Source organism: Anoplolepis gracilipes, chromosome 7 (assembly GCF_047496725.1).
Source record: "Anoplolepis gracilipes chromosome 7, ASM4749672v1, whole genome shotgun sequence".
Classification (NCBI taxonomy): domain Eukaryota; kingdom Metazoa; phylum Arthropoda; class Insecta; order Hymenoptera; family Formicidae; genus Anoplolepis; species Anoplolepis gracilipes.
The window spans coordinates 7,459,529-7,479,610 of record NC_132976.1 but is presented as its reverse complement, the minus strand read 5'-3'; the positions used below and the strand labels follow the sequence as shown (position 1 = coordinate 7,479,610).

The 20,082-nt window shown below is 35.0% G+C and overlaps 1 protein-coding gene across 7 annotated transcripts in view; it reads right to left on the bottom strand.

Moving 5' to 3' along the window:
- Positions 1–20,082, bottom strand: part of Dpr12 (defective proboscis extension response 12) — a 253,352-nt gene that overhangs the window by 87,852 nt on the left and 145,418 nt on the right. For all 7 annotated transcript variants that reach the window (XR_012047088.1, XR_012047089.1, XM_072896338.1 and 4 more), the window contains one exon: positions 8,967–9,157. Coding sequence is in view for 5 of the 7 variants with exons in the window: in XM_072896338.1 (XP_072752439.1) it covers positions 8,967–9,157 (191 nt within the window). In the remaining 2 variants the exon portion in view is untranslated. The remainder of the gene's footprint in view (positions 1–8,966; positions 9,158–20,082) is intronic.

Sequence of the window (20,082 nt, the reverse complement as noted above, 5' to 3'; positions counted from 1 at the left end):
TTGTTTCTAGGAATAAGTTTTTTGCGCTATTTTGTTCTGTGTGTGCGCTAATATATTTTCATATAAATAAATTTAATATAAAAAACTATTTATTAATATATATGCTATTAAGCATAAATGCACAATATTAAGTTTTTTTTTTAAAAATTTTTCTTTGTAAAAGCATACAAATAAAATGAAATGATAAATTGATTATCTCTTCAATATATAAGTATTAAAATAGTAAAAATTAATTATTTTTGCAATGTACAAACTAATGAAAATATTAATCTTTTAAAGTAAAATAATTATTCTAACTATTATTATAACTATATATTAATTATCGTATTTCTTACAATCATCATTTCTATATTTATTTTTGTATCGCGATCTTACTCATTATTGTTTGTCAAACAAGAGAGAATTTACGAAATGTGAGGAGAGAGAGAACTGGTTTTAGTGGTACTTAGTAACTTCGCTCCTACTCAAATGTTACGACCTATCTTGCGACCCGAAGGGACTGAGTACGATATTGCATAAATACTAAAATTGTGAGAGCCGGAAATACGATCCCGATCTCTAGAGGAATGTGGTAGATCTGCCCTCCCTCCCCTTCTCCTCTATTCTCCTCAGGCAAGCTTCTTGCTTCCTCTTCCTCAGTTGATGCTTCGAAATCATTGCAGAAAGAAAATGCATAAAACATAAGACATGAACCTGGCAACCAATCATGGCCTTTGAATTAAATTGTCGCGTATAAAATGTATAAATAGTGTGATATTAAATCACATATAATAAGATAAATTTTTATTTTTATAATAAGTAAATAATTGTAAAAAACAAAATTTTTTATTTACTTTATGTTAATTTAAATGTGTTTTTCTTAATAAATGCGTCAAACTCGGATTTAATACGCTTTGAACGGTATGTTAAGTATTTTTATCAATAATAATTATGTTATAGTTACCATTTTATGGCTGCAAATGGAAAAAAATGTGCTGACCCAATTGCTTGTGCTATTTGGCGTAATATATATGACTCGCATTCTTGGATATGTTTTGATTTTAAGTAGCATATAAAAATAGCGCAAGCATTTATAAAGTAGCATTTACGCGGATAATGCTGACGTAAATATGCTAATTCCCGTTACAGCATTATGTTTACATAATTATATTAATTTGTCAGACTTTTCACGAGTGCTGGCAAACTCAGCAAGATGCTCGGAAAATTCAAGTAGCAAAACTTTACCGCAGTATGATTGCCAGCTCTTGGCTAGAATCAAGTGCTTCAATGTTTCCAGGCATTCGGAAGAGATCGGTTCGTCCGAAAGCATTAAACCACTCAAAGCACTTCGATCAGCTTCAAACTTTAGATTGATGTGAAATTTCCCAATAGACTAATTATTATGGATTTGCTCTTCTCTCTCCTTCTGTGATTTGTATAATATAAAAGCCAGCTGAACTTATTTCAGTGCGTTTTGAAAAAGATCATCATAAGAAATGTAGTGAAATGCGGCAGCTTAAGATCTATAAGACAATTTCTTGAATGATCCCTTTTTTTAGAAAGATGTTGAAATTTTTATTATTTTAATTATGCAGGAAAAACCATTTTAAAGCGATCTAGAAATCAGAAGGAGTTAAGTATTTATTTTTGTCACATACTTCAATGATTTTTGGGTTTGCAAAATCTGCGTCATTGATATATTTAAGCATATTTTTACTTGCTTCAAATTTCTCTTACGAAACGAGATTAAACTTGGAATCGTGACTAAAAGCGATCCTTTTCTTTTTGTCCAAAGCCGAAAGTGGTCGTAGTCTCATTGAGTGCTGATTTAGAAAGGAGAGTTTGTTCCGACGACTCTGGAGGTCCGATGAGAGTTTCGAACGAAAGGCATAGCCAATGTCGGAAGTTTACAACGTCGAAATTTCGGCAGAACAACCGACGAGGTCGATTCTATTGCCGTGTAGAGTGCAGCAGTCTGTATGATGTATGTAGGTCAGCGTCTCCCAACCTTTCACGTGCGGTGGACCGTTGGTGCATCAATTGAAAGAAGCATGTCGCGATACATCGTAGGGTATATATATACGTGCGATACTTGAAGATATATGTATATTTGAAAAAGTGCCAGACAGAGAGGATGAAAATATGTTGGCTTGCGTACAAACGCGTGACACATGCATACGAAAATCTTTTAAAGATGTATTTTTCTTTGTCCTCCATTGTTCAGCCCTTAGACAGTTTATGTATTTCAATACTGTATTTGAATATTGAATGTAATACCATATAATAATTTTACAAGATCGCTTTTTGACATTTTTATCAATATACACTCTATTTCTTGTGTAGTTATTTGCTTTTTTGGTTAATAATAATTGTGTAAGATTTAACAAAAATAAAAAATTAGTATTCGATTTCTTTTCCCTTCATTTTGCTGTTTACATAGTGAATTTAATCGGTGAAAGGAGGCAGAATTTTGGAAGCAGATTTGTGTGATGGATACAATGAGTAACGTTAGGTTCATGTAACCTCTACGGGTGACTGACCACAACCAGTACTTGGTTATCTGGCTAAAGGGTTAGGTCAGGTATATCCTGTCTGGCTTTTCAGTTTCTGTTTCACGCTACTCGAACAGTATGGAACGTTATGGCTGCGGTATTTGCCGTGCAAAGTTTCGCGTGTAACCACAAATGTTATTTTCGAACAGTGCACTAGTTTGTCATAATGCTATACATTTCGATTTTGGTCGAAATATTTGCAAAGCGAATTAATTTGTAGTTAGATAGGCAATAATAAAGTTCATGTACGTATGTACGGATAGATATCCAATGAACTCAACATATGCTATGTTAGCGTTTGTTTATATTAACAATGTTGATGAAATATGATTAAATGTATAACTACTATATTACTAATAAATCTAACTTGAAATGTTAAAGTTATTTTCACCTCCTCTCTATTTGAAATAACAAAGACAAATTCTAAATAGAAGCGATTAATTAAAATGTTATAGAATCAATATTGCAGCTTTGTAGCTTTTTTTAATCAAATATTCAATTTTTTCTTTAAAGAGATAAAATGTATTACACATACGCACTATTTCTCTTTATACCTCCGTCAATATCTTAAGGCATCATAAAATTTCAAATCCCAATAATAAAAAAATAAATCATCTCTGTTTAGTTTAAAAAAAAAGAAGAGTAATCCTCTTATTATACAGGTCAAGCTCCACGTTATTCGAGCATCATAGAATCTTAGACGCGCGTGTTATCGATGAAGTCAGATAAAATGCAACTCAGAGTTATCAGACAGTCCCGGGAACGACCGGGTTTGATCGCAACGAAATTGTTTCGGCTATCGCGAGGCAATCGCGCAAGGTTGTCAACGATGAAAAATAAAATAGCAAAGAGATAGAAGAAAGAAAATACATGCTATATGTATATACGCGAGAGAGAGAGAGAGAGAGAGAGAGAGAGAGAGAGAGAAAGCGATATCTACAGAGAGGAGAATCTCGATGTTGCGTGCCGGCTCGTTTCGTATCACCGCTCGAACGGAACGAAGCGTGATTGCCCGGCGCGTTATCTCGGGACACGCGAGATCGTCCAGTATACGAGCGCGGCGATCCGGCGATAACCCATCGCCGATTGTTAACGCGTTAATGGAGTTACTAAATGCGAACGTGCGCGTTCTCGTCCCTCGATAGATGCGCGCACGGCGTGGCCCTTTGCCTTCTCCCGGTCGAAACAACCCGATAAAATTAACGAGCCTAGGCAGATTAGCACGTCGCGAGCGAAACGTTGGCTGCACGTTGCGACAATGACCCTTTCGTATAATCCCACCCCATATGGCACTTTCCGGTGCACTATGAGAGTTAAATGAAGAGAAAGAAACAGATATAAAATTTATTTTTACGAGATAGAATATATGTATGCGAAAACGGCGCGTATAATATTTTTCGCACAAATTTAATTGTGGAGGATACTCTAAATATAATTTTATATTCTATACTTGTGCTGAAAATAATCTCTAAGATTGTGGTTTAATAATAAAGCATTAAATAAATAAAGATAATATTCAATATTATATCAAAATATCAATATCAACTTCCTACGCGTTTATTCTTGGATATTATTCAAGTATATCCTAAGCATTGCCATGCGCCATAAACAGTTCAATAAAATTAATAGCAGATTAGCCCGGATGGCAGGAGACGCGTTTGCTTAGCCTACTAGAACCAGGAGACAATGGACCGACCTGTCGGATAACCTAAATCTGTCGGCCGACTGCGGGCCACTGGTGCTCGTTGCCAAGATGAGTGGTCGGCACGAGTCCATCGTCGGGAATTCTGAGGTAGAGATGTGTAGTTTCGACTCAATAAATGATCACGTTTATGCTGCTTTCCGCATACAATTGTAATGAGAAATGTTTTCCCGGTAGACTACAAATCACTACCTCGAAATCGATGCCAGTTTGCATTTTGCAGATAGAAGGAGAAATATTCGGTGTACGTGTATGTTTTGTGTGTGTGTGTGTGTGTGTGTGTGTGTGTGTGTTTGTATACCTGAATATGCGAGATTTCCTTCTTTCTGATTTCCTGCCAGAGAATTGCATTGAATCTTTCAATTCCGAAACATCTATATATTCTAAATTTGAATGGATAATTTATTAAAGTCTGAAATATATTGTGTGTGTATGCATAATCTGGATAGTACTCATTCGATTATACTTCCGGCGGCCGCCATTCTAATAGCTGCTATAATTTTGTCATGCAAACCGGTCTCTCATAAATCACTATTCCTACATATATTTTCATTCATCCGCTTTAGTAAGATAAGTGACTTGCGCGAGTCTGTCGTTTAAAGTCATGTCACATGATTTAAGCAACGTGGTCGATGGTCGACTTTATGAACACATCGATATCCGAAATACGATTTTTAATGCCGTGAAATACCGTTGGCCGCATGCAACCTGGTCAGATTAATCGTGAAATATTATACCACAAAAGTTATATCCGTAGAAAAAAAAAAAAAAAAAAAAAAAAAAAAAAAAAAATTAACGCAAAATATGTCGAAAGAAATATGAAGCGACAAAACTTGTATGCACCACATATCGTGTCTATTGACCAAGAAAATTGTTTCACGAAATTGCTGATTGTCCGACGGAGTAGTAATCATTAAGACATTAATCTTTCACGAGATCCCTCTTATTGTGGTTATCGATTTATCGAACGACGTACGCAAGCGCGCGGCTGAAATTAATGTCCAAAGGCGGAAGTGGACCATTACGACGACCAAATCCATGGCTTCAATTCAACCGCGACAATCGTCAAGACAAAGGACCCTTGTCCCTCAAAGACGCCAAGTCAGATATCCTGCTAGGCTTCCTCCTTCTCCCTGCAGCTGTGTTCAACATTAAACCACATTTCATACTAATTACGCTAGTTTACAAAACCGCATATTTCATACTCCCTTTATAATCCTATTGTATTGTATCCTTGAAGAAAATCATAGCAGGAATACAAGGAGTTACGTTTATGGTTTTAAAAGTCTCCGGAAAAATCATAGAAAATTAATTATTAAAAAGAATTAGAAATGACTTTTATATAAATTCTAATCGTGCTTGCAAATATAAATAACATTTTCATTTATATATTACTTAAATATATTTAAAATTTTCTCTCAAAAAGAGTTCACTATTTTAAATTAAATTTTTGCAATTGTTATATTTTTTATCCTTTCTCAATTATTGATGGCGGTTAAATATTTTTTTTCAATTTAATTATCAGTTTTCCAAACACAAATACTATCGTATTTGAAAATTCATCAACAAATAAAGCAATATTGCATACAAGTAAATCAAATACCAATCATTCTTTAATTGAATTTATGCACTAGATTTCGAAATACTTTTTCACACGGGCCTCGTGAACTTATCTAGTCTTCTTCCCAATTCAAGTTTTATCTCGGCACGAAATGGCTTTTCCGATCCAATAAAGTGTGCCGCGTTAATTATCGGAATTTCGAGGGGTAATTCATTAATATCGCTTTCTGGCGATGCTGCACGAATCAATATCGTCGCCAGAAAGAAAGGGTTGGAGAGAAGGAGGGGAAAAAAGAGAGAGAGAAAGACAGAGACGCACCCCTTTCCGACGAGCAATCGACAAGTAGGTAAATACTGATATACATATAATCAACTGTCGTGTTGCAAGGTGTCTTTCGCAACGCGATTTCGTGTATCGTCAAGTTTCGCGTCAGTGTCTCGCGGCATTGGACAGAAAAAAAATGTTGTCGGGCAACATAGGTACTGATGGCGATGTGCGGTTTTACCGAGAACACTCTCTCGCTCGGCCGCTCTATCAAAATTACTTCGCGGCGTTCGACTTTTCGTCGCCATCAATCTTTCCTGGTTTGACTGCTAACGCGATAATGCAGTTACGCCGCGTGCCGGGTTAGGTAGATACGGACCTCGGCCGGCCCGTCGAATTCGTCATAAATAATTGAATTAAAAGCAACGACGGAGAATAAGTGGATTTGCGGATCACCCAACTGGCAGAACCTCCGCTGTAACGCGAGTAACGCTGATTCACAATAGCCTCGTTCGCGATACGGGAGATTTCATATAGGGAATTCCTGTGAATTTCACGGAATAACCGTTCTCTCGAGGATATTGTCCGGAAATTTCGTACTGATTTTTTCATTACCATTTATGTCCAAGGGAGACTGTCACGAATGTATCGTATGCACTCTTTGCATTACGTTTAAAATATAACACCAATATACAAAAATTGGCTCTCAAATTATCACAACAATTTTTTATTTATAAATATATATACATATATTGTGTGGAATTTTTTTAATAATTATTAAAAATTGTATGTTTGTATTTTTCATTATGTTGCTTTCGGTAATTATAATCCCTTTAAATTTTCTAGTTTCATTTTTATTTTTTGTTTTTTAAATAAAAAATCTGATAATTTGATGCAAAAATAAATATTCCGTAAAATAAAGTTTTGATATTATGATATTCAGTTTCATAAAACAAATGTATTGTTTTGAAAAATTTGTAATTTTAGAATTGTAAAATGTATATATAATATTATTTTTCTTTATTCAAATTTGTTAAAATTAAAATAAATAAGTCACATAATACCTTAAGTTCTTCATTTTATTAGCACAATTTGTAAATTACTTAACCATCAACATTCATTATAATATAATTTCATTATTTTATGATTCATCAATTAAACATTAAAATTGAGAGAATCCCGAGATACATTTTGCAAATACAAGAGTAGTTGTTTTATGCCGAAACACGCGAAATTTCGTGATGTTAGCGCGATATCTTCGCTTGCATTATAATTTAGGAAACAGTAATTAAATAAAATAACGGTTAAATTATACAAAGTAATAGCGAATGAATTAATTAGTCGCTTCGATAAACATGATGGAAATTGGGAATCCAAATAAACACAAATATATCGTTAGCAATGTAAAAGCGAATCATAAAGCTCTTTCTCCTTCTCTCTCTCTCTTCCGTTTCTCTTCTCTTTCTTTATCTGATTCAATAATTCTGATCTATTAAATATAAAATTCGTTGAATATGTGAAAAAATTTTTGCACACTATACAAGTAGTATCAGTCTTACATCAATCATTTAAAATCTATCGATTATTAAAGATCCAAAATTTGAAAACACTATTTTATTGTTCAACAACTTTAAACAACTTTAATGCTTAATTTTCGTTCGCCGACATCTAATTCTATAAGTTTTGTAACGACGGAGAAAACTTTGATGGTTGACATTGTATGAATTTAATAGTTCGCAGTTTCTACAAAAGTTTCTAAGTTCTCGTCGCAGACTCGGTAAGGATATCTTCCCGAATTGGGGCGGATTTGTCGCGGTCATCGGCTTTTTGCAGGCATCAATCTTGTACGCTCTTGTGAACGATTTAGCTATCGAATAAAGAATAATATCTAATGGAGATGTCTTTAACAGCTTATTCTTTATTTCTTCATCTTGTTGTAAAATATTAACGGGCGATCGGATCGAATAGAAATAATGAAGAATAAAATCAGTGTCCCTGAGGAAAAATCGGAGGTTTGATAAGAATATCCCCAGTAAGCGTTATTATTGCGTTTATCTGTATCCAATACCTATCCAATAGCTCGTCGTTTACGTGATATCGCATACCGATTGCCGCTCTCACCAGAATGCGTCGCGATCATCGATCGTCTTACCAGTTCGAAGCATCATAGTGGTTGTATGAAAGGAGGTCATTACGCTCGTGCACATGAATAAATTTGTACAGTTGTTCCCCGGTTATATGGACAAGATTAACCGTGTATTATATTCGTGTCGCTGTTGCGTAGATATTAATATAGTTTCTCACATGCATTATTCCTACATAATTGACTTTTAGAAAAAGAATATTTTTTTTCTTCAAACACGAGTATTCTTTGAGTTCTGTAAAAGTAATATTAATTCATGTTGTGTTATCCAAAAACAATCCGTTATTTATTAAGAAATATTTGTAGCAAAAGTAATCGTTTGTCAAAATGTTTAAATATTCTATTGTTATTTTTTGGATACCTTATTTTATGAGGAAAAAACTAAAAAAAATAGCAATTAATTACTAAGACTGGTATCACGTGTACAATTATTTTAAATAAATTTTCATACATATATATATGTATATCTGGAAGTCTATATAAATATATCATCATAGATTATATATATTGTCTGTCATGATAGTTGAACGCAAACATAAATTTTACATCACTCTTTTCTTTACGAAACGTGTAGAAATGATAACAACTTGGAGAAAAGAGTCGAACTCATGAAAAAGAGACACAATAATCATTCTAAAGAAATCGGTTCGTACTTGAAAGTTCCGATTGCGACTCAATTTTCCCATTCGTCGAAAATCGGTCGCTTCTTTTAAGAGTTTTTTTTTTTTTCACGAAGACGCAAAGGTTACATAGCTGCTTTCTTACCTCGGTATCGGAAACGGTCCTCTCCGCCAAATTGCGAACTTTGCAGTGCAGGAAAGCGGTGCCACCCAATTGCACTGTGACGTTGGAAACGGTGTTGTTGTCGTTCGCCTCGTTCACTCTCTGCAGCTCGTCAAGATTGCTGAACCAGAGGGCTCTCCAATCCGACGGTATGTTGTAGGGTACGCGTCGATCTGAAGAAAGAAAGATGACCAGCGGGTATAATTACGGTAATTTAATTAAGTTGATTGTCTTTGGGGAGCAAAGCTCGACGAACGACGCCGCAATTACCAGCGAGGCCATCGTCGGCTCGACTACCGGCAGCAAAACTTTTTATCAGGCCAAAGAAAAATAGAAGTTATAAAGGTACGACGACGAGAGAGTGCCAGGAGAAAACAAACGCGGAACGAGCCTGAACTCCGCTTGTTTTATCCCGGCCCTCGTGAATTAGAAACTACTTTCCGCGCTCGGACCCTTCTGAATTACCTTGTTATTAAATTTTTTAAGAAAACGACCTGTGTTCCCGTCGCGCTCCACTCATTTCTTTCGATGTAAATCACTGGGGAAATGTGCCGTAGGAGTTATGAGGCAGTTTGCACATCGCCGTAACGATGTCTTGCAGCATTATTTGAACATCGCATACAGGTGTACAGAATATACTATATCCCGACAAAGTTTAAGCACATGGGAGCAATGTTATTATCAGGTTTGGTATCGGCGTCGTAGCATATAATTAATGCGGTTTGAAATAGTTTATAATAGCGGAAAATTTTGTTTGTTTTTTCTTTTTTTTTTTTTTTTTATCAGCCCTTTTTGTTGAGTCTCTCAGTAACTGTTTTTTAAATTCCTAGTATTGTATAAAAGAGGACAAAAACTATATAACATTGTTTTATTTATTCGATTATAATAAATGGCGAATATTCCTGATATAAAAAAGTAATAATACTTTTTGCTAATTGCAAATTATAATAATTAAACGTATTATTATTATTAGCAAATAAATTTGCTAATTGCAAATATTAATACATCGCTCAAATTTAATTGCAGACATCACCGAAAATTCCCAGTATCGCAAGATTATCACGATGAGACCGACAAAAATGAAAGACGGGAAAGAATTTTTCCCTCGACGTGTGCGCGCATTTTGTTAAAATTTTCACGAATACGACCTATTTCCGGGCGTGGCGCAGGTGATTTAGGATGTTTGCCCTCGACGGCAGATTACGATTCAAGGAGACTGCGTTGCCAGTGCGGCGTGCTCGAATGTGCTTGCGCTTCGTCCTGACCTCATTTGAATAATCCATGGATACGTAGCGGACGTATATACCTTTTACGCGCCGTGCGAACGCGTTCGCGTTAAAAAAAAAAAAAAAAACAAAAAATGCGCGTGTGGCGAGGCACATTCGCGATGCTCTCTCAAAAACACGACCTCGTTTGCGTCACACTTGCAAAACTTTATTCAGATCATGTTGCTTTTGAAATTACTACGGACCGAATCTTTTAACAGTCGTGACTTTGTGAGAGAAGAAAATTTATGAATCGAGCTTCCTATGAAAAAGAGAGGCGCTGTGAAGTTTTATCGCAATGAAATGTGTATTCATTCTTTTATGACAATTCTTTTTTTATTGAGAGAAAAAAATGCAAAAATAATTTATATATTATTATATATATATATATATATATATATATATATTCAAATAACACTAATTACATAAAATGTGCTATTATTTTTACTTTACATTATCTTTCTATATTAAATATCTATATTGAATAGGAAAATTTAATAAGCTCACGATTAAACTCTACATTTAGATTAAGAATAAAAAAGATCAAACTTTGTTGATCTGAAATTAACACATTGGTATTTTCAACAACTCTATTATGGGAAATCCGATGTAACTGTGTAAATGAATCATTAGTTAGACTGCTAAATTATATTATATGAAAAAATAGTATATTTATAGATGAAAGGAATTATAAAGAAAGCATTTAATTTCAATAATTCTTTTATAAATGCACTCTCTTTTTATTTTATTATCAAATGCACACAATAACATAAATGAAAAAATATTTTTTTTTATATTTATAAGCAATCATTTTTATTCTTTTTCTTTTGTTCCATCTTTTTTTATATTTATATCTCATCCAGTTTATATTATTTTATCGTTATTTACGTAACATCAGCAATTGATTATCATACAATATAGTATAATATTATCATTGGTAGAGAATCGCTAAAGGCCTTCAAGTACACGGAATAAGATGTACATCGTCTATAACGTATCGGTGTAAACATATTTAATTCACGAAAGTAAGGCTCCTGCATGAGAAAAGTTTAACTCGCGTGATCTGTGCGAGGAAAGCATCCACGTATCTCCTTCAGGAGGGCCTCCTTTTCATCGGGGATTCGATTCGGCCGTGGAAAAGTTCAGCATTCTAAACGCCTCGACTCTATCTTGTACATAGGTGCTGCGGCAAATCGAGTTTGAAAGCTTGAAAGTAGTGAGCGTGTTTGGCCGCTACTCGTATTCATCAAAGCACCGAGGCAAAACTAAAATACGGGGCTTCGATGGCTTCGCCAAATTCTGAAAAGTCTTTTAACCGCTCGTAAAAGGAAATGGCTTAACGTGGGAAATGAACGGGAAATTTAATCCCTCCGCGCATAAAGCTATAACTGAAAAAAATTAATACGGAAATATCCATGATTGTTTAAAGTTATTTAAAAACAAGCGAAAGAAACAAGGTCCTTTTTTCCATAAAAAGAATATGTTTCGCGCCATATTGTCTTGATAAATATTTAATCTAATCTTTTTTTCCTTTCGCGTAAATCGTACGAATACATACGGCCGACATTCTAACGCTAATCTCGTTCTAAACAACATACAATGTTTGTTAACGAACTTCCATTGTTATTCTGCATATCACGTCAGTTACTTGTTTTCGGACGCATTGAATTTTGCGTCCGTTTCGCGATAACGAAGTTTCAACACTTTATTTAACTAGAAACAGTGTGAATTATTCAGATCGAAGCATCAGGTACTCGCTACTGTAAGTTTTCGCTAGTGTAACGTTGCGTTGTCTAATTTAATGCCAGCAAACATCATTGTACGCGTATATATAATGAATGAAAATAATTAATTACAACGCTATGCTAATGCAAAATGCACGATTGCTGCAGACTCCGTGTTTCATATATCCATCACGTAATAATCCCTGCGGTAAATTATCAGATAAATTATAGAATACAATTCTATATGTATATATGTGTACATCTACCGAGCATCAGAAGTTTCGCTTTTCATTTCGAACATTTCAAAGTTTCGAGACGATGAAAACTACTACTGGTTCTACTGGTTCTATGCTATCCATCTTTGTCTTTTTGGATAGAAATCTTTCTATTAATTGGCACTAAGTTTTATGCAATTTAAACCGTCTGTTAGAGATGCTGGATTTTTCATAATAAATATCTCAAATCAAAAAAAGATGTATTTCTATGCATTTATAATAGGAAGCCAGTTTTTCCAACATTATTGCTAATCATTGGTTGTTTCATTGCTTTGATATTATGATTTAATACAATATATGCAAGTAAATGTGTTAATTTCATTACTTAAATATTAATATTAATATTGCTTGCTGAAAAACATTCAGATTGCAGTGATACACTCATCACCATGACATATGTAATATTTAATTCATTTAAACCAATAAAATTCGATACTTAATTAATCACAAAAAAAAAAGAAATTAATAATAATAAATTCGGATTACATAAATTTTTTAGTGAGTTTCAATTATATAAATATAAATAGACCGAAAAGAAAAATGACTGATGACAACTATGCGAAAATAGACAAAATATTTCTATGCCAATATTTAAAAAAAAAGAAGAATTGAAAATGGAGAGTTTTTTATTCTTATTTTACTTGTCCATTGTGGTATATTGCGCGCAATTTGACTTGCCAGTCGGTTATCCGTGTTTGAAAGCATAATGGAGGCTTCTAGAAAACAAAGGGATGCGCGCTCTGCCATAGTAAAGGGGTAAGTGGGCCGCACGCGTCTGTATGCGTGCTTGCGCCCAACTGGATGCATATACCTACGCAGACAGAAGCAATCGGTGCTCTCCCAAATGCGCGAGTTCCTGAAAAACACGTTCGCTCGACTGCGGACAAAGGAACCGCCCGCGTGCGGCTGAGCGCTTCGCGGGCACGCTTTGTGCGCCCTCGCGCTTATTTTATCGAACGTGTAATTTAGCCCTGCTGACTTCGTGCACGCACATCTCTCCCTCTCTCTCTCTCTCTCTCTCTCTCTCTCTCTCTCTTTCTCTGAAAGTAAGAGAGACTAGTCAAGTCCGGCTTGTTAATGCTCATTCGATTCTAGCATCCGTATTGTCTCCACAAAAGTGGAAAGCTAAGTCATCGCATTCTCCTGAAGAGTTAGATCTTCAATGTAACCAAGAACAAAGAAAAGTATATACATCTCGAAACGACGCTAATAAAATGAGAAAATAAAGACAGAAGAAATTGAGTCAATCTCAAAAAAATTTGCACTTGGTTCTTTCACCGTCAAGATTACATCCGGATTAGAATTCAAAACATGGACCTCGTTGTTTTGCTCGCTAAGAGATCAATAAATGGTTATATGTATTTGACAGAGTATTTCTTCTTCGTATCGTTCAATTCGATATTCCATCGATACAATAAGATGGCAATGCAAAGAGATTGAATAAACAAGGAACAAAGAGAAAGAAGGAGGGGGGGGGGGGGGAGAGAGATCAAGCCCAAAAGTGCAACGAACTAAACGAACGTAAAAATAGCGAAGCAAGAAACGGGCAAGCAGATAAGGCAAAGGGGTTAGTATCGTTCTGGATACGAGCAGGAAAACTAGAGCGAGGACGTTGAAAGGAAGCGAGAACCGGGAAGTGAGAGAGTTAAAGTGACGACGTTCGGGTCGACGATGGAGAACCTTATGTATAACAGTAACCAAAATGCTAGCCTGCATCAAGGCATTACGTCTGCCTATCCGCCGTCACCGCCGCCTTAAACGTGTAGCGCAGCGCCACTACCTGCATACATACATGTAGTTTGCATAGAAATGGCACACGTCATCCCGCAACGCGCAGTGGTCTCTGCTTTATATAAGGCAGCGCGTTCCGTGCAGATTACTATTCACCAGCTCTCTCGTCTATCCCAGCTATGAAGTGACCGTCGAGTATCCGACAGATAGTATGTATTCTTCGAAGCCATCCACAGGGCAGCCATCCTCTCTCTCTCTCTCTCTCTCTCTCCCCCTCTCTTTACGTGACCTTTCTGTTTCGGTCGTTTGCGATGGGTGATTTTCGAAGCGATGTGTTTCACGTCACATTCCTATCACGCGACGTTCTTTCGATTCTTCTTTCGACTTGCGCGTGATTGTAATACGATAGAACTTTCGGATAGACAGCTCTAAAAATTAGGACGCCCCGAGGTGACACAGACTATTTATACGACGACTTAATGTGAGACCGGAGGAATAAATTCGCGCCAGCACAATTAAGTTAGTTTCCTAATTTTCTCAAATTAATGATGAGATTTCTTTTCCAGTCATATAAAACAGAGAGATGTTTTATCGAGATTGCATATGCCCGCATAAACCGCAAGCTTTTTTCATATAAAGAGAAAGAAAGTTTAATATATAAAATTTTAATAGAATATATACGGATATTTTAATAAAATAAATAAAGTAAATAAATAAAAAAGTTAATTATACTTTTATTCGAAACCTTATAGTCCAACCATAAAATTGATGCTGTCTTTTCTTCCCTTTCTTTCTTTCTTTTCGTATACATATGTTGTTAAAAATATCACAATAATAGCATAAAGAATTATATCTGCATCAGTTACATAATTTAATACGTTTTGTGACGTATAAAGATTGTAGACGTGACAACGCACTTTAGCGGGACATTTTCTCGCTTCTTCTTTTCTTCAGTTCAAAGGTGCGACGAACAAGATAGCCGAAGAAAAATGCGATGTTCTTCTTGAAGCATACGGCATATGAAAAAGACCCGTCTGTAGAAGACGCGACGGTGTATACGTGTCTGTGTTTTTCATCCGCCTTCGCGATTGCGTTCGAGGATGAATGAGGCATATAAAACATACAGTAGATACGGGCTGTTCTGGTCAGACTAAGTGGAAGTGATTTACCACCACCGTCGCAAACCAATAAATTAGACACTTTCTGAAACTATAACCGACAGTAACGATTCTTCCGGGTAATTTTAGAGTAAAACCATTATTTCGAAACTTGTGTAATTTTTCCCTTTCATTTTAATCCGTTAACAATAATTATCTCTTCTTGAAATATTACGGATTAATATCATTCTATAATTAATCTATAACTATATACAGAGTAAAATAATATTAATAATTTAACATTTCTAATTGTTTTATATTAGATTACATAAATCTTCGTTTAAAATTTTGCAAAAGTTTGAGTATTGAATGATTCATGAGAAATGACACATTTTCTCGTTTGCGTACAATACTTAGCAATATTATATAACATTACATGAATACAAAGGAGATATTCATGTTTACGAGGAAAGTTGCGTTGTTCACTAATATGATTTTTAAACAATTTTAAGTAAAGAGCAAAAATTTACATGGAATATATGGACTTTGAAAAGTACTTCTTGACGATGTTCTCTACTTTCGAGCTTAGAAAAGGATTTATTTTGAACAGAAATTTCTACAGAGACTTTAGCGACGAACGTAGTACGTATTTCAACGACACAGGAGTTTGCTCGAATAGAAATGCGCATCAAATCGTGTAATACTTTCTTAAGTGGAAAATCCATTGTTCGCGGAGAAACAAATGTTTTGACCACGTGTATAAAATTTTAAAAAATTTTAAATGAATTGGACGTAATGTAATACGTGCTAATTAAAATCCATTTAATTATTGAATTAATAATTCACTCTAATGAATTTCTTCCACTTGTACTTTATTGGAGAGAAATTGTAAATTAAAATGAATTGTTTCATCGTTCAATGAGCAGAAAATTTTTTATCATACAATCAACATGGAGACTTGATGATTAAGATGTGTTGACGCGCACACGCTGTCCGCTACTACAATCATTTTGTTTGTGAAAGTACACAAAGGGAAAGGAAAGAAAAGAGTTCATCATAAAACTGGACAATGCCTGTTCCGTTTGTAAATTCAACGAATTCAAAAGGACCGCATTTGTATGACGAAAATTTTACTGTATTGTCACATGCAATTACAATATTGTCATATCGTCATATGTTCCTTCAACCATACAATACGATATTTGCATCGATTCGATAAATTTATCGAGTAAATGTACATATTCTTTGAAATCTTCTTTTATATCTTTTAGATGTTTAGAAAAAGATTTATCGATCATTATACTATATTTTTGTTTTTAAAATTAATTCTCTAGGAAGTAATGTACAAACAAGTTTACTAAAAATTATATATAATATATAATTTAAAATTACTCTTGTTTACTTTGTATGCCTGAATAAGTATTCGATCTCTTCTACTTGAAATGTTAAAAAAAAAAAAAAAACAAAGAAAAAAAAGAAAACAATTTAAAATGTTGTGATTTTTAATCAAATATAACGACGCAATCATATTTCTTTCTTAACAGAAATAATAGAGGGAAATTCAAAATATATATAATATAAAGAGAAAAAAGTGTAGATTAAGAAAAATATCCTCTCCTTTAATCTACGATGTAAATATAAATAAATGCCTTCCTTGTTAAATGCTACTTATTGTTAGTTATCAATCTTTCTAGCAAGTATGCAGGTTCAATATCGTTTTACCTTCTTATCAAACAGCTGTATGCGTATGATCTAGATGCACGTATATGTTCATTAATACCGCGACTGGATCATGGATTGCAAAGCAAGCGTGCCGTCGGATAACCGCAACAATGCACGGGAGCGGGCGCATTTCTCTGTCCTTTCGTTTCGCGGTTGTGCGTCATCATTGTCCAAGCCATGATATATAGATAACGTTCATATGTCAGATAATCCTACGGATAAGCTATCATCCCCTTATGTTAGAAAGTAAGAGACTCAAAGCTAATAAAGCTAAACGGATGTTCTATCTTGATTGCGGAATAACAAAGACGCAGAGAAATGAAGTAGAACATATCAACAATAAAGCAGGCTTGCTCGTCGTAAGCTAAAAACCTCTTATTATAATATTAATATAATACTTCATTGTTTTTATTATTATTTTTCCAAACAAGTTGGAAATAATAAAAAATGTTAAAAGTTTTTCTTATCAGAATGTAAGATATCTCCATGGATTTACTGTTATTAATTAATGTCGTGCTCAAAATATCGTAATGATTAAGTTACAAAGTTAACTGGAGTAAAGACATTATAGAGATATATAACTTAATATCGATTATCATTACGCAGTTTCCATGGTTTCCATAGTTGAGGAAAGATGATCTTCCACTTATGGTCGTTGGATAAACAAGACAAGTATCCAAGTAGAACCTTAATTAAGGATTCCACGACAACGATAATGAATACTTGTAAGCGCAAACGCTAGTTATGAGTACTCCAACTGCGCTTAATGCGAAACAACAACCGCGCCCTCTCATAAAACGAATGTTGCTATAATTTTATATTTTTCTCTTTGCCGTGCCAACGATAAGTATCGCGCGCACACGCGAACAATGATTTATCGCGAATGACGTTAACTAACGCGATCCGCGAATGCTATAATTATCGTGACGCGTTGATAACGAGACAGCAATCGAAGCGCGATAATGTAACGAAGTTTCGTTCACGCGGGGTCTCGTTTTACGATACATGTTGTATTTGACGAACGGTCTTTTAATATCGCGCTCGGGGTGAACGACAGGGCGCTCCGGGGAAATGCTGGGCTCGAAATCGACGAAATGGATGGATAAGCGCGCATACCAGTTATGTGGAAATTAAATTTTCCGCGTGTGTATTATCGCCGTGTCTCTGATATCGGGCTATCCGATTTTTCAAGTATCACGCGGCAAGTACGTAAATAACGGCTTCTATTTATCCTACGGCGAATCGAAATCAACGAATGGAAATTTCTATTGTTTGCGTGGCATAATTCCATGAATGGAGATATATAAGTGAGGCGGGAATAATAGCCGTATAATGTGTATCGCGGACGCTTAAATAACTAAATATTAAAGTCGTGATATATGTATATACGGATCTGCGCTTATCGAATATTACTTGTTTTGTATTATTATTTTCCGCATTTAAAATAGCAACGGTTTCAATAATTTCACAATTTTATCTACCAGCCAGACTTGATATTTCTTTCAGATATATTCTATTTGAAATTTGATATTTTATTGTTACATCATCAAAATCGTAATATTTTTCATTATTATTTAAAGTGATTCTAACATTTCTGACGCTATCACACGGCGTCATCACTTTATGATAATGTGAGAAACGTTATTAAATTCGTCAACTGCGCTCCAGATTTAATCAAGAATTTTTCCGACGGGCTGACGATCCTTCTCTGTCTGGCTTAGCACGAGTAGACGGCGTAGCGTGATCCATTAGACGCTAAAAGTAATGAATAGTAACGAGATCCGGCTCTAAGCCGCAAGGAGGCAGGCAACGACTCAAGCATCACGATTTCGCATTGTGTGTATGCATCCTCTCGATCTTACCGTCACGATACAAAATCTCAACAATTTGTAGTCCATATATTTCTTTATTTTGTAATATTTACTCTGAAATATTAATATTAAAAATAATAGTGACCATATTGTATCGCGACAATTTATGAAACTTGTTAATTATTCAAACTATATATAATATCTATATACACTGAACGGTGGTATCTCTTTTTTATTATATGTTTAAAGCGAAATTCTGAGGAGAAAACAAATTTTTGGAAAATATATATGTTGACATATAACTAATTTCACGAGGAAAAATACAATAGTTCGGAGTTTATTACATATTTCAAAAATGTGTCGATCGCATTAAAAGACGCGAAGCTCTTGTCTTGGAAAATATTTAAACAAAATTGTATTTATTTATTAATTCTGGAAAAAAAATCTTACGATATTTCTGCAGACGACAATGCGAGAAAAAGACTTCGACATGGCGACACAAAACTTTCCATAAGAATTCTCATCGGGAAACACAAGTACGAGGACACGACGAGAGTTAAGGAAGAACGAAGTTATAAGAACGAATAGAATACGAGGAATCGGAGACAAAGATGAAGTCGAGAGTTAGAACGAGTTACAATGCGGGTGAATATATGGGAAGAGATGGAAAAAACAAAGAACAGCACGCAGGAGGAAAAGAGAACCCGAAAGAGAAGGGTTGTCACAATTCGAAAGGGAAATGATAAAGAGTTGGAGGATGAAAATGAAGAAGGGGGAATAACAGAAGCGACCGAAAGAAGAAGGACACATGGACGGCGGTCGAGAGAATAAAGCGGGAGATGCACTTGAGACTGAACTTTGTGTGGGGTATAAGCTACCTGTCTTTTGTTTCCGCGAGACAATACCAGTACTTACATAAGCATGGATGGCAAGTGGCAATAGAGAAAGGAGGGAAAGGGAAAAGGGCCGCGGAGAACAAACTCTCTTCTTTCCATTTTGCCTAGTTTAGCTAGGCAAGCTTGTGTATTCTTTTTATTCTCGGGTCTTCCAAGTATATATTCTCGATGCGAGGCCACTTTTCAAAAGAGAGGATACGCAAGCCACACTTCTCGTGCGATCGGAGACTTTTTCGAAAGTCATCCTCCTACACTAAGCAGCTTCCGTGTTTCCTTTCTAGCTACCTCATCGCGAGCAAAGCTTTTCGCTACATGGATATATATTTGAAACATATTGCAATTGGATCTTTTCTTACAAACAAATTTTTCTTCTCGATATATAAATTTGTCGTTATTTTATTTAGTTATTTTTATCTTACTTAAGCTCGTATTTCTATTAGGCCTAAAAGTTTTGCCTTGTTTCTTGTTTATAATAGTCTTTTAAATTTCTTCCAAACTTCTGAGATTTCCGTTGGGACGCGATATGTGAAGTACTATATACTCATATGACCTACAAAAGTAAATGCGAATGTAACAT